This window comes from Physeter macrocephalus, chromosome 1 (genome assembly GCF_002837175.3).
Source record: "Physeter macrocephalus isolate SW-GA chromosome 1, ASM283717v5, whole genome shotgun sequence".
NCBI lineage: Eukaryota > Metazoa > Chordata > Mammalia > Artiodactyla > Physeteridae > Physeter > Physeter macrocephalus.
In genome coordinates, this window is record NC_041214.2 from 91,180,363 (window position 1) to 91,196,864 (window position 16,502).

The 16,502-nt window shown below is 40.5% G+C and overlaps 1 protein-coding gene across 1 annotated transcript in view; it reads left to right on the forward strand.

The window, feature by feature from the left end:
* The first annotated feature begins 7 nt into the window (after window positions 1–7).
* The window catches only part of HACD2 (3-hydroxyacyl-CoA dehydratase 2), a 94,501-nt gene continuing 78,006 nt past the window's right edge, over window positions 8–16,502 (forward strand). Inside the window, exons 1-2 of the mRNA XM_007106260.2 lie at window positions 8–233; window positions 2,951–3,068. Coding sequence (XP_007106322.1) covers window positions 79–233; window positions 2,951–3,068 — 273 coding nt within the window. The 5' untranslated portion in view covers window positions 8–78. The remainder of the gene's footprint in view (window positions 234–2,950; window positions 3,069–16,502) is intronic.

Sequence of the window (16,502 nt, forward strand, 5' to 3'; positions counted from 1 at the left end):
CCTTCCCTCCACCCCGCTCGCAGCGCCCAGTCTGGGCGGAGGTGTTCGCGCGAGGAGAACGTGCTCTCGGCATTTGATATGGCGGCAGCCGCGGCGACTGCAGCGACGAAAGGGAATGGGGGCGGCGGGGCCCGGGCCGGGGCCGGCGAAGCCAGCGGCTCGCGAAAGAAAAAGGGCCCGGGGCCTCTGGCCACGGCGTACCTGGTCATCTACAATGTGGTGATGACCGCGGGGTGAGGCTGGGGCTCGGGAAGGCGGGGAGAGAGCCTGGCCGGGGAGGGGGCTCTGCGGCAGGAGGAGCGGACCGGCTTGGCCCGCCGCGCGCAGCGCAGCCCCGGTGGCGGGAGTCTGGGCCCCGGCACCTGGGCTCCGAGGGCAGTCGAGGCTGAATCCGCCTGGGTGCTTGCCGGGGGCCGAGCAAGTTCCCAGGCACCGGGTGTGCCCCGAGCTGGAGTTCCAGGGCTCCAAGGGGGCTCGGGGAAGGCTGCCCAGGCGCCGGTCCGGAGGGCCTTGGGAGGCCGTATGGGCTGGCCACACGTCCATGTCTGGGGGGCATTGTGCCGGGCGATCCTGCAGCGCTGAGAGCCCAGGCGGCAAGTCCGAATGGCGGCGAGCTGTTCCCCGCAAAGGGAGTGGAGGGAGCTGTGTCTGCAGAGTTGACCATTTATTTCGGCGGCTGTTTTCAAAATCCAGGATGAGCTTTCATGGGAAAGGTAGTGGAACAGCGTTCAAAGTTTTTGCCCAGTGACATAAGCAGTCCTGTGCTTTAGGTGAGTTTAGATTTTGTAGGATGGACTGAGGTGGGGAAGACACTAGAGATGGAAGACAGAGTTACTGGGGAGAAGCGGAATAGACCCTGGAAACAGATTTTACCCCCTCTTGTTTCTCCCTTATTTCAGTCCATCCCTTGTCGCAGCGAGTTTTTAGTTCTAGTTATGACACTAACTGTGTGACTTTGGATAAATCATTTTATTTCTCTAGACCTCCGTTTTTTCATCTGTAAAAACTAAAGCGTTGAGCTAGGTGATCTCCAAAATTCCTCTAATTCTCTGACCCCATGATTTTTGATGACGAGGATCACAGGATCAGACTATTATATATTTTTTAATTTTATAAATTTGTAAAAAAAGAAATTCTTAATATTTTATTATGAAAATTTTCAAACATATAGAAAAGTTGAAAGAACTGTATAATGAACATCCAGTTTTATTTATTTTTAAAATAGATAATACATTGGCCAGGTGCAAAATTGAAAATGTATGCAAGGGCGTACAGTGAAAATCTTCCCTCGTACCTTCCCTTCCACCCAGATTTCCTCCCTGGAAGGCAGATAATTTTGTTTATGTTTCAGATACTGATACAAGCAAATATGTGTACATGGGTATTTTAAAAATACGAATGCTAATGATTAGCATTTCAGCACCTTGATTTTTTCATACACACACACACACACAGACACACACACGCACACACAAAACACATCTTGAGAGGATCATAGGCTTTAAGGCTAGTATTAGAAATAGCCAGTATTGAAACCTAGGCTCAGAGAAGTTGTGACTTGCTTGACTTGAGGTCACAGAACTTGTTAGTAGTAGTTCTGGGTTTAGAAGCCATATTACAGATGCACGTTTTCTTTATCACATAAATGGTCACAGAATGATTTTAAAAGAATATTCAGCAGTGCATATGTGTGTGTATTTATATATAAAAATTCTTGTCATCTTAGCAAGGGCTTTGATGAGAGCATTGAACTGAAGAGGGATTTTAAGATACATTGGGGAAGACGAAAAGAAGCCTTTATTCCTGAACCATGAGCATAGAGAATGGGGTGGAGGGTAAGGAGTGGTATCTTAAACCAGAAGAAAAGTTGGGGATATGAGAGTAAAGTAAGCTTTTTTTTTAGGCTACTAATGCTGAACCAGTTACACCATTAAGGAATTCATTTCTTTTTTTTTTTTACAAACTCTTGTTCGATGTATTTGTATTATAGTTTCTAGAAAAAACATAGACCACATACTCCATTGCCTAGTTAAGATTTTACACATAAATAAATCTTTTAGCACTTTCAAGGAGACACACCTTAATAATGATATACCTCATTTCATTATGGAACTTAACAAATAAAAAACTACAAGGCCTGAGAAATTTATTTTGGAGGACAGTAGAACAGAAATGTAGTGTTCAGAGCCATATGCCTAAGTGCTTCCCTGTTTTGTGTTTTGTATTGATCTGGCTTTCTTTACTAAATTTACTAAATTGGGAATCTCAGCTTAAAAACGTTTTATTCTTTTTAAAAAACAAACCATTTATTCATATGTCATTTGCAGTCTTTTAAAAGAATAGATTTTAAGGTAGGGGTATATGTTCAATGAGATACTTCTATTGGGCCATGGCCGCTGAGCCTGCGCGTCCGGAGCCTGTGCTCCGCAACGGGAGAGGCCGCAGCACAGGGAGGCCCGCATACCAAAAAAAAAAAAGAATAGATTTTAAGGTAGGGGTATATGTTCAATGAGATACTTCTATAAATAGTTTAAAACATCTCTCCACCCTGTTATTATTACAGACCCTTTAACTGCACAGGGCATTTAAAATTTTCCTTTAATAGTTTTTTTCTCTTGTCTTGGACTTCCTGGCACCTAATTTAGCTGCTCAAGGACCAATTTAGCTTATTTCCCTCCTTTTGGCCTTGTTCTCAACAGTCAAGGTTGCCAAAAAGCCAAGCTCCAGATGGGTGAGGTGCCACTGTGCTTTTGCAAAAAGCACTCTTTGTAGGGTGCTGCTGGAGGTGCAACATTTCTGTGCATTACATACAGCTTGGCATTTGAGAGTGATAATCGATACACCTAGGACACAGATCTTGAGGTCACCTTTAGTAATATCTATGATTGCCACATCTTTCTATTATAATCCTTACTTTTTTTTTTTTTCTTCTGATTGCTCTTTTTCTTAGGTGGCTCGTTATAGCTGTTGGTCTGGTCAGAGCATACCTGGCTAAGGGTAGCTATCATAGCCTTTATTATTCCATTGAAAAGCCTTTGAAATTCTTCCAAACTGGAGCCTTATTGGAGGTGGGTCCTGAGATTTGTTGTTGATTTCTATTGTTTTAAAATTAAAAACAAGCTACTAAATTATATTGAAGTAGCCATGTTTCTGTTGGCTTTGCTTTAAATGTTGAAAACTTGCCTCATAGAATGCTATGTATAATGTTGATACCTGGTTTATCTTTTTGACATTCTACATAAATAAAATCTCATTTAACTTGTATTACCTGGAATATATTTTACATTCAACTTTTATTGGCAATCAAATGAAACAAGCTTATATTAGGATTTTAAAAAATTCTAGGGACATCCTAAGGAAGTGTTAGCAAACTCAGATAGTTACAGGGACCGGGCATATAATGGGAACAGTGAAGTTGGTGAGTGTAGGATGTCAGGAGTGATAGATATAAGAAATAGTAGACCCTGTTTAAAAGTCTCCAAAAACCTTTTTAAACAATAGTTTATTAATTTCCCTGTATTAAGGGTAATATATATATCCAGTCCTGTTTTCTGGGGTAAGTATATGATAGGATTTTTGACTTGCAATTCAAATTATTTTAAGTAAAAGGAAATTTATTGGCTTCTGTAGTTGATAAAGATAATAGGGTTAACTTACAAAATCAAAGGAACCAGCTTGGGAATGAGAACCAAGGATTTGATGTTGCCAGACTCTCTTTCCATCTCTCTCTCATCTCTGCTTTTCTCTATTTCTCTTTGAATAATAGTCTTAGGCTCTCCTACTGCAGATTGCCTTCTCCACCTTGTGGGAGAGAGCTTATTTTTCTCAGCATTAGGGAAGCATTCTGGTTGACCAACCTAGATCAATCACTCTTGCCAGTGATGTGAAATACTTGATTAGTCAGATCTAGGACACATGCCCATTCTTCTGGCCAAGGGACTGTAGACTTTGTTAATGGAAAAGGGGGAATGAGGTAGCTTTGGGCACACACCATAGCTGCCATAGTTCATTATGGTGAAAATTTTTCAGGTTGCAGAGATCTGGTATTCAGTTTCATTTTACCTAGCCTCTAGGCCAAGCCCATCATGACATTTGGAAGGCTGTTTAAGAAAAGACCATTTATCTCCATGAAATGAGATGTTATCTCAACCTCTCACCCTCATTTTTTTTTTTAATTAGTTTATTTACTTATATTTGGCTGCGTTGAGTCTTCGTTGCTGCACGCAGGCTGGGGGCTACTCTTCGTTGTGGTGCGTGGCCTTCTCATTGCGGTGGCTTCTCTTGTCGAGGAGCACAGGCTCTAGGATGCACGGGCTTCAGTAGTTGCAGCATGTGGGCTTCAGTAGTTGCAGCACGCGGGCTCAATAGTTGTGGCTCACAGACTCTAGAGTGCAGGCTCTGTAGTTGTGGCACACGAGCTTAGTTGCTCCATGGCATATGGGATCTTCTGGGACCAGGGCTCAAACCCGTGTCCCCTGCATTGGCAGCTGTATTCTTAACCACTGCGTCACCAGGGAAGCCCTCACCCTCATTTTTGAAAGCAGAAAGTTGTAGGTTTTGGGTTTTTTTCTCCCAGAAAGCAGAGAGATTTCAATACTGTCCATACGTATATGTTTAAGTTAGATGGTATGATGAAATGAACTTACAGCTGGAGTCTGAGTGCCCTTATTCTAAGCATGCTGGTTTTACCAACTTACTTTGTGAATTTGGGCGAGTCATTTATCTCTTGTCCACCTTGTTTTCTCATTTGTAAAATAATTAGTTTGAAGTAGATTTGTAAAGTTCCTTTCTGCCCTAACAGTTTGAGTTTGAGGAAACTAGCAAATCCTTGTGTGGGCCATATTGTAAACTTAGAGGCTTAAATTTTGGGGGGAAAGGGGCAGTAGTAAATAAGTATCACTTGTCTGTCAGAGCTTTGGCCAGCACAGTTCTCAAGCTACAGAGAACCAAGTTTGGAGTCAAGACCATCAGAAACTGCCTGAGTGCTTGATATAGTAAGAAGTAGTATCCAACTGGAATACTTCAATAATTTACTAATTTAAAGGGGATTCTGTCTCTGTAAGGCTTGGTAATATTAGAGGTATAATTTTTTAAAATTTAAGGATCTCTTAGGGAAGGTTGTGACATTAAATAGTGTGATGCAAAATCTACTCAAGAACCATTCTTAGACTTGGAGGGATTAGCCCATTTATCCCTATAAAATTTTTAATAGGGATTTAACAAAATATTTTGGAGTTCTGGTTTTATCTCTGTTATCCCCACTAAGAACCAATTAGGTGACAAATCCTGGATTTGATTTTGGGAAAAGAACTCTGCAAAATGAATAAAGACTCCGCAGGATGTGCAGAAAATTAGCTTGGTAGATGGCAGTGATGGCAATAGACCCCTCAACCTGGGACAAGAGAGCAGGCCTGCTAGAGCTGCATCTCCTGAGCTGTCCATTAAGGAATGTTTTATTGCCTACCCAACCTACATAGTATAATAATGTGCTTAGTGTTGTTTAATTACAGATAAGTTGTCCTTATGGGAATTATTAGTGCTTGACAATAAACCGTGTTTATAGGAGGAAAAAATGAGTCCAGGAAGGTCAGCTACTCACTTATATCTCTGTATGAATATTCTGAATAGTAATCTGTGTGATTATTCTTTAGTAGGTTCTGTGGGAATTTGCTTTAAGAGGAAATGTTCTCAAGAAACTTCAAATCTTCTTAGGAAAATATAACACTTTGCTTTTTAAAAATGTAAAACATTTAATAAGCAAGTGTAAATGGGCATGTAGTAGCGTAATACAGAAAGACTTTCTGAGGAAATTAAATGATTTTTTGCAGAATGGGTGCAAAGATATATTGAGTTTGTGATACAATAATACTGCTTTTTAAAAAATATTTATTTATTTCTTTGGCTGCACCAGGTCTTAGTTGCGGCAGGCAGGATCTCCATTGCCGTGTGCGGGATCTTCATTGTGGCATGCAGAATCTTTCTGTTGTTGTTGCAGCATTCAGGACCTTTAGTTGCGGCATGCGGGACCTTTAGTTGCAGCATGCGGGACCTTTAGTTGTGGCATGTGGGATCTAGTTCCCTGACCAGGGATTGACCCCGGGCCCCCTACGTTGGGAGCATGGAGGCTTAGCAGTGGACCACCAGGGCAGTCCCAATAATATAGCTTTTTAATAAAGTAGACAGAAATCCTAATTTTTTTCCACATACGTATCCAAGAATGTCTTAAGTAATTTTTATAGATAGTTTTTCAAAATATTCCACAGGTGATAGTTAAATAAGTATGTGTTTGAGTCACTGTAATGGGTGCCATGGAGGTTGAGCCCTTGCTAGTAAAGACATTAAAATCTTACTGGGTAGATGATTATGTTAGGACTCTTGGCTGGAGATTATAGAAACTGCCTTAACTGACTTAAACTGTAAGGGGAATTTATTATAAGTGTGTAGTATGTCTCATGGAATCCAAGGGTGGGGATGTAGCTGGGCCTTAGGAATGGCCTGGAATCTGGGACTGGAGCACCACAGGGAACCCAGGAGGTCTTGCTCTCTTATCTCTACTATTGTCTCTCTCTCTTTTTCTCTGATTCTTCTCTTCTTGCAGACTGGGTTTTTTTTTTGGTTTCTTAGTCTGTGTGGCAGACAATGGTAACAGAAAACTCCTGAGATTGTAGTTTCTGCAATCGAGAGCAGCTAATTAAAAACAATATTATTTCCATTTCCATATTCCTAGCGAAGGGCCTGATATGTCCAGCTTGAATCAGGTGCTTATTCCTGGACCAATCACCTGTAGACAAGAGTAGGGTCACATTAACCATATAGAAGTTGGAGGGATGGGACAGTTTATAGAAAAGTGGTGCTAGGCATTAAGTCCAAGAAGTATTTACCAAAGTAATGAGACACAATACAGTGAAGATGATAAGGTGTGAGATGATTTATAAATTGATAGAAAGTAAAATACTGATAACTTTGTGGACCCAGGGATCAGTGTGTGAATAACTACAATGTGTCTTGAGTTGAATCTGAGAGCTAATTAACATAGGTAGCAAAAGTATATTTTTAAAATGCCATTCATAGATAAATAAAATATATCTCCATACCATAAAATGAGTGAATTACTTGTACTTGTTATAACATGGATGAATCTTGAAAACATGCTTTGTGAAAGAAGCCAGAAACAAAAAGCCATGTGTTGTTTGATTCCATTTATACGAAATGTCCAGAATAGGCAAATTCATAGAGACAGAAAGTAGATTAATGGTTGCCAGGGGCTGTGGGGAGGAGAGAATGGGGAGGGACTGCTAATGGGTACAGGATTTCTTTTTAAGGTGATGAAAATATTCTTGAATTAGATGGTGGTATGGTTGCACAACCTTGGGAACGTAACTAAAAATCACTGAATGTACACTTTAAGTAAGTGAATTTTGTGATATGTGAATTATATCTCAATTTTTTTAAAATGCCGTTCATCTATAATAAGCCAGATAAATTTTCTTTTTACTTTATTCTTTTTTTTGGGTCAGTGATGTTCACGGATAAGGACAGACTATCTTTCCAGCTTTGTTAAGAACTGAGTTAAAGTTTAGAGATTAAAGATCCTACATTATGGTGCTTTAAAATTATTTCTAAGAGAATTTGGATTTCTAAATATATTTAGTTAACATAAGAATGTAATTACAGCAAAGACATTTTCAAATACTCGTAATTGGATGCGCCTCTGTGATTGACAGTGAGGATTCCAATAGGTTAAGGACTGCTCTGCAGAGACATTAATTGTTGAGACTAATACAGACCATCTTCAACGCATGCACATCAGTACATATATTCAATATCATTTACCTGCCACCGTCCATCTTGGAATATCTAATGGACCACAGGCACCTCCTTTCCTTCTTATTCTCTTCCATCTCCTTCTAATGCTTGGAACCCTCTTATCTACCGAAAAAAAATAAAATAAAGAAAAACAGTGTCATTTGTTATCTTTTCCTAGAGTTGATTTAGGACTGGGTCTGAAATGGCAGAACTGGTTCTGGAGAAGCAGTGAAGGAGAGAAGATAGCTTTCGTTGTTTTCTAAGCCCCATCTCTGTATTCTGGTCTAATTCTTCATGCCTCACGTCACAACTCTCCTCAGATCCTGTAATGAAATAATAGGAAACTGATTTTGGATATTTCTCTAAAATATAGCAAAATCTTAAGAATTTGTAGTGTCCTTAGGAAGAGGGCTCCCATCTTGTCTCCCTGCCAGTTTTTGTCTTTTTGCCTTAACTACTGGATGATTTTTTCCCACAGAGATACTAGGTGGTTGGGTTCTGTGATATTACTAGTACTTTAGGCACATTATATATTAACTTTGCTTTTCTGAACTCGTCTGGGGACATAACCGTCATCTGTAATATTTTTCTTCCTTGTGGAAACATGCTAATTTCTCAGTAATTTTAAGAAGGAACTTCTGAAACACAAGCTATATGCACATTTTAGACTAACTTTATTCTGAGGACTTGTTTTGAGAAACCAGACATCTAAAAGAGACTTCTGAAAAGCTAGCAGAGCAAGTCATAGTAGAGCTAATCTGACACAAACAGGAATGACAGCAAACCCAGACAAACCAGCTTCAGAAACAGTGTGAAAACCAGAGGGAAATAGAACTTGGGTATAATTAATAAGTGTCGCAGCATTAGAAGGGAAGAGGGAGACTGTGGGAAAGAGGAGTCCATCCACACAGGCCTCGCTGCTTAACAACTCAAGCCAATAGAAGCAAATTGATCCGGCGTTCAGAGAAGATAGGTAATGGCTATAGAAAAGAGCGTGCTGACATTTTTTTTTAAAGAGAACTAAAAATGTCAATGGTGGCAGTTCAGGGCAGGAAGCAGGCCACAGTGCAGAGAAATAGGTGATACTGAAGATTCAAGAAAGGCAGGAGTTCCTAGTTATAGTCTCAGATAAAACAGATTTACAGAGCAGAAACCATTGGGACTGTTCAGAGTGTACCATTTGAATGTCAAAAAGAACATTACAAAATACGTAGTGCCAGGCATATCAGAGATATTATGTGTTGGTGGACTAGCTAATGCATGAATGATTGTCAGTACAACAGAAAAACAAAATATACAGGAAAGTAGTGAAACTTAACAGATGAATAGTATAGTAGAACCAAGGTATCTAGAAAACAGATTGAGGGTATACAACCTGTCAAAAAGTTCGGCTACCAGAAGTAGAAAAGGTTGGAAAGTGTAACTCAAAAACAATCAGGAAAAATTCTAGAAAACTATTCAGAACGGAAAGCCCCTCTCAGTGTGGTTATTGAGAGTATATGGAGTTGTACATAGGCACTGTTTTTCAAGAAAAAAAATCCCTTCCCTTCCTGGGCACCTATTTGTTAAATTTTTAAACTTAAAAGAAAGATAAGTGATTTCTAGCAGAGAAGAGATCTTAAAATGTAATAGTAAAACAACTTGGGACGTTAGACTTTGAAAAATAAAAAGATTCATATGAAGCCAGGAGACAGCATTAGGTTCCTGAATAACAGACGATGCAATTTCCTACAGATGGAGACATTTTGAAAACACCTACCAAAATAATAGAACTTTGAAAGAACCTTATCAAAGTGTTTTTAACTGATATATAAATAAATAAAATTAACCAATTCTTTTTAAAATAAATTTATTTATTTTTTATTTATTTATTTTTGGCTGTGTTGGGTCTTCATTGCCGCATGCAGGCTTTCTCTAGTTGCGGCGAGCGAGGGCTACTCTTTGTTGCGATGCACGGGCTTCTCATTGCGGTGGCTTCTCTTGTGGAGCATGGGCTCTAGGCGTGCGGGCTTCAGTAGTTGTGGCGCACGGGCCTAGCTGCTCTGCAGCATGTGGGATCTTCCTGGACCAGGGCTCGAACCCGTGTCCCTGACCTTGGCAGACGGATTGTTAACCACTGTGCCTCCAGGGAAGTCCAATAAAATTAACCAATTCTTTAGACGAGCACTGTACAGAAGAACCTTCTGCAATGATAATATTCCAAATCTGTGCTGTCTGATATAGTAGCCACTGTTGAGCCCATGGGGCAGGTGAGTTTTTAGTTTGAGTTTTTAGTTTGATTTACTTTTAAGTGAAATTTAAATAGGCACATGTGTCTAGTGACTACTGTGTTGACAGCATGGCTTTAGACCGTCATACAGATTGCAAGGTGTCCACATGTAATTTCATAAAATATTTCAGATTCTCCCAGGGTAGAACGAAGTGGGAAGGAGGGAAAGCAAAGGAAGACTAACCTTGTGATGTAAATTTTAGGTCACAACAGAGTTTATAAACTTTTTAATTCATAAGACAAAAATAATGAGAATAATTATTAAAATATGGTGATGTTTTCAGGTTAGGAAAATCAAAAGAAAAAAAAGCAAATTGCAGATATTGGAAAAGGTATGGAAGGGTGCATATCAAACTGTTACTAGTGCTTACCTCTGAGGACGGATGTGGTATTTGGGGGGAATACAAGGGAATTTCTGCTTTTTATTCTATACTTTAGTGTGCATTTACATATCACTTTGTGAATCTTTAAATTAAAAAGGAAAGATATAATATGTAATAAAGTATAATAGAAAACAAAAATGAATTAGGAAAATAAGATTTTAAAGTTCTTTGAGGGCTTCCCTGGTGGCACAGTGGTTAAGAATCCACCTGCTAAGGCAGGGGACACGGGTTCAAGCCCTGGTCTGGGAAGATCCCACATGCTGCGGAGCAACTGAGCCCATGGCCCACAACTGCTAAGCCTGCACTCTGGAGCCCACGAGCCACGGCTGCTGAGCCTGCTTGCCACAACTACTGAAGCCCACACGCCTGGAGCAGGTGCTCCACAACAAGAGAAGCCACGGCAATGAGAAGCCCACGCACGACAACGAAGAGTAGCCCCTGCTCACTGCAACTAAAGAAAGCCCACACACAGCAAAGACCCAATGCAGCCAAAAATGAAATAAATTAATTAATTAATTTTTTTAAAAAAGTTCCTTGAAAAAAGAAGAAAATAGGCAGCTTAGATAGGTTATCTTTTGATTTAAAGTGAAATACAGAATTTTACATCTGTTAAATTAAAAAAAGAAAAAGACAGTAGCAGTAACAATAAATTTATAGGATGATTGACTACACACAAATGCATTGTTTCTAATGTCTTTGCAAGTAGACTCATTAATTTTATCAAAATAAAAAGGTAGGGTGGTGGTTACTCTTTTAAAAAGCAAAATTCAACAATCTGTTGCCTATAAAAGACTGACATAAGCTTACTAAAGGACAAACCAGCCTTCCACGACCAAGCATACAAGAAAAACAGGACCATCCTGCTTAAGATAAAGTTGATTTCAGAGCAGAAGCCAAAGAGAAACTTGCTGCATTTACAATTTGTCATGCAGAAGGAACATGGTAGACACATGTTGGTGGGATTTATTAATGGCTGAATGATTATCATAGAAAAGCTGGCAGAAATGGCTAAAGAAGTAAAAATAGAATTGTACTTGAGAATTGTCACAGTATATGGAAAAGAACACTGGAGACAAGAAATTTGGGTACTAAGACTTGGTTTTGCCACTTGGTCTCAACCTCTCTGTAATGAATATTCTGGATTAGATGACCTTAACATTTTTTTTCCAGTTCTAAGTGCTGTGGGGCTTCAACATTTCACAATCAGAATATGAAAATAAAGCAGATAATGAATTAATAAATTATAGAGCCAAATACAGCAAAAAAAGTTCCGATTAAGTGACAGAAAAAGTAACAGTGATTAAAGAAATTTAGCCTATTTCCTCCTTCAAAAATGGATGTAGGGGCTTCCCTGGTGGTGCAGTGGTTGGGAGTCTGCCTGCCGATGCGGGGGATGCGGGTTCGTGCCCCAGTCTGGGAGGATCCCGCATGCCGCGGAGCGGCTGGGCCCGTTAGCCATGGCCGCTGAGCCAGCGCGTCCGGAGCCTGTGCTCCGCAGCGGGAGAGGCCACAGCAGTGTGCGGAGCAACTGAGCCCATGGCCCACAACTGCTAAGCCTGCACTCTGGAGCCCACGAGCCACGGCTGCTGAGCCTGCTTGCCACAACTACTGAAGCCCACACGCCTGGAGCAGGTGCTCCACAACAAGAGAAGCCACGGCAATGAGAAGCCCACGCACGACAACGAAGAGTAGCCCCTGCTCACTGCAACTAAAGAAAGCCCACACACAGCAAAGACCCAATGCAGCCAAAAATGAAATAAATTAATTAATTAATTTTTTTAAAAAAGTTCCTTGAAAAAAGAAGAAAATAGGCAGCTTAGATAGGTTATCTTTTGATTTAAAGTGAAATACAGAATTTTACATCTGTTAAATTAAAAAAAGAAAAAGACAGTAGCAGTAACAATAAATTTATAGGATGATTGACTACACACAAATGCATTGTTTCTAATGTCTTTGCAAGTAGACTCATTAATTTTATCAAAATAAAAAGGTAGGGTGGTGGTTACTCTTTTAAAAAGCAAAATTCAACAATCTGTTGCCTATAAAAGACTGACATAAGCTTACTAAAGGACAAACCAGCCTTCCACGACCAAGCATACAAGAAAAACAGGACAATCCTGCTTAAGATAAAGTTGATTTCAGAGCAGAAGCCAAAGAGAAACTTGCTGCATTTACAATTTGTCATGCAGAAGGAACATGGTAGACACATGTTGGTGGGATTTATTAATGGCTGAATGATTATCATAGAAAAGCTGGCAGAAATGGCTAAAGAAGTAAAAATAGAATTGTACTTGAGAAGTGTCACAGTATATGGAAAAGAACACTGGAGACAAGAAATTTGGGTACTAAGACTTGGTTTTGCCACTTGGTCTCAACCTCTCTGTAATGAATATTCTGGATTAGATGACCTTAACATTTTTTTTCCAGTTCTAAGTGCTGTGGGGCTTCAACATTTCACAATCAGAATATGAAAATAAAGCAGATAATGAATTAATAAATTATAGAGCCAAATACAGCAAAAAAAGTTCCGATTAAGTGACAGAAAAAGTAACAGTGATTAAAGAAATTTAGCCTATTTCCTCCTTCAAAAATGGATGTAGGGGCTTCCCTGGTGGTGCAGTGGTTGGGAGTCTGCCTGCCGATGCGGGGGATGCGGGTTCGTGCCCCAGTCTGGGAGGATCCCGCATGCCGCGGAGCGGCTGGGCCCGTTAGCCATGGCCGCTGAGCCAGCGCGTCCGGAGCCTGTGCTCCGCAGCGGGAGAGGCCACAGCAGTGAGAGGCCCGTGTACAGCAAAAAAAAAAAAAAAAAAAAAAAAAAAAAGAAAAGAAAAAAAAATGGATGTAAAAGGATTTTGAAAACATGTTTGGATTGAAACCTTGGAGAAAGCACACTAAATACCGTCTTTTTCTTGCTTATGTTCTGAACATTGGGAAATAACTCAAACTGTATAAGGACCCTAAAAATCACCTTTATTAGTGATAAAGGCCTAGCGGGAGGCTGTGTGTTAGTGTGCAAGTCAAGCAGGTCTGCTAACTGAACTCCTGAATTAGACTCTGCCTCCCCCAGGCAGCAGGGGCCAGGGCAGCATGGAGGAAACCAGAGAGCTTGGGGTTCTCTGTGGAAACGCTAGGGTGGAGCTGAGGTACGCATGCCCCATTCTTGCCAAATTTACTGCTCAGATGCGTCATCCTTCCCTTCTGAAGTAAAGTGATTAATGGGTGGAGAGAGACCAGAAATATTTGGAAGAAAAGCCTTCTCATGAAGCCAGAGGAGAGGGGAAAGGTGTTTACCTTTAATCATAATCATCTATAATCATAAGTGCTATATATTCATTGTAGCAAAACCCAGATAAACGTAAAGAAGAAAAAACATTTCAGTCATAAGCTAATGATAACTGCTGTTAACATTGATGTCTGTCTTTCAAAGCTACATGTTATTATATAGGTAAGTTTTAAGAAAAAAAGATGAAATCATAAATACATATAATTTTCAAAACTAACCAAATACTGGTAAACATAACCCAAATTAGTTCTGGACCTCTCCATAACATGAGTGTAGTAGACATGCTTTGTGGAGCTGCCCAGCTCAGGGGGGTTTATTCTCTCTGGAAATTTTCGCAGTTCTACCACTAGACCCATACCAGCTGCATCTCTACCCCTGACTCTGCCTCTCAGGCCATAGCTTGCTGATCCAGGGGTGCACACCTGGCCCAAACTGGGCTGGTCAGACTTTTCTCCAAGAATGTGGAATTTTGAATTGAAAGACAGAAATTGGGACTTACTATAGCTGAATGATGTTAAATCCATGAACTAAAGCTGCTTGGGTTCCTATTCCTCTTGAGACTTGCTACTCTTTTGGGGACTTAGTTATTGTTATTTTACCTTGGATTAAAAATGAAACTGAAGGGTGAATAGACACAGCACAGAGGATTTTTAGGGCAGTGAAACTACTCTGTATGGTACTGTAATGGTGGGTACATGTCATTATACATTTGTCCAAGCCCATAGAAGGTATAACAGCAACATTGAACCCTCAGCTATGGACTTCGAGTGACAGTGATGTGTCAGTACAGGTTCATCAGTTGTAACAAACATACCACGCTGGTTGGGGATTTTGATAGTGGGGAGGCTGTGCTTGAGTGGCAGGCAGGGGGTAAATGGGAGAGCTCTGTACCTTCCTCTCAGTTTTGCTGTGAACCTAAAACTACTCTTTAAAAATTGGAAGTCTTTTTAAAAAAGGAAACTGAACAAACTTGTTGGTAACTTACAAAATTAATTTCCTTAGTGCAAATCTTAGAAACTTTTACAAAAAAGATGTTTCCAGGTAACCTATTGTGAAAGATGACATTCAACATTGAGGTTGAATTTTGAAACTAAAATGAGCTTATTGCCACTGGGTGGAAATGGTTCAAGAGGAGAGAGATGTTTACTGTTTTTTTGTTGTTGTTGTTGTTTGTTTTTATTGCGGTTTTTGTTTCTGTAATTGGTCATGAGGTTATAGTTGATACCTGTGGCTTCCTTCTTCTACTACCCATTCCATATTTCCCTTACCCACAGCAGTGACCCAAACCTTCATTCCCAAGGGGTCTGAGTCCTTAGTCATTCTGCCTCTTTTTGGTTGCTGTAGTTTTCCATTAACGTTTACTACTGGAAATGCTAAGAGGTGCCTCAGAACCCCCTGGCTTCCATACATAGTCCGCTTTGCCTCGATTGTGTATGGCAACATGATATCCCCTTGGCAATCAGGACTGACCACTCCATCCATAGATAAACCCCCTTTTTTTGCCTGTTGGTTCAGTAGCATAAATAAGGAGCCCAAAATGGCCAGATGGCAGTCTAATCTTCCAATTCAGTAGAACCATTGTTGTCACCTGGTGCAACCAGTAACCTTGTGGAGACTAAGCTCTCCAAACAAGTAGAGCTCAAAGTTGCCAGGATGGAAAGCAGAAATTCTTTAGGTGGGTTAATAGGTGTAATAGTGAGAGTAGCCACTCCTACTTCCTCCCCTTGATTCTTGGACCTGTGTAATCCGGTGATGAGGAATACAGCATCTGTGATTCACAGTATAAACTGCATCCTGTAAGGCAGAACCCTATTTCAAGGTGCTGTCTCCCAGTTGGCATCATAACTGAGTCTTCGGTAAATCATTCTACCTTTCAACTAAGCCAGGCATTTCTGGGTGATGACATATGTGGTTAAGAGCAAATGATTCAGTGGGCCTGAGCCCATTGATGTATGTATTTCTTTTGCTGTGAAGTGAGTTCTTTGATCAGTCACAATACTGCGTAGAATGCTATGATGGCATATCAGGCACCCTGTGAGTTCATAGAGGCCGACGCTGGCAGAGGCATTGTGGGCAAGGAAGGCAAATCCATATCTAGAATATGTGTTTATTCCAGTGAGGGCAAATATCTGCTCCCTCCTTGGTGGAAGAAATCCAATGTAATTGACCTACCATCAGGTTGTGTGCTGTCCGTCTGGGAAATGATGCTTTATAGGGCATTTAATTCTGATCTCTGCTATTGGCAGATTAGGCGCTCAGCAGTAGGGTTAACCAGGTCTGCCTTGCTAAGAGGAAGTTCATGTTGTTGAGCCCGTGCGTAGCCTCCATTCTTGTTAACATGGCCAGTTAGTTCATGGGTCTATTGAGAAAACACTGGGATGGCTGGGAAGAGTCTAATTGACGTTAATAGTGTCCATCATTTTGTCCACCATCATTAAGAGTCTCCTTTACAGTAGATGCCGTTTGGTGAGCATTCACGTGAGACAAATATTTTCAATGTGTATGCCCATTCTAAGAGATCCATCCACATACTTCTTCCCCAACTTTCCTTGTCACTATCTTCCCATCCTGTTCCTTCCAAGTCCCTGACCATCCAGCTAAACCATTAGAAACTGCTCATGAATGAGTCTAAATCTGTACTTCTGGTTATCTCTCATTCCAGACACAGGAGAGAAGCAAATGTACTGCTCAAAGTTCTGAATATTTATCGTTTGTAAGGCACAGATCTCAAAATCAATAATATATGTAGTGGTTAAGAACA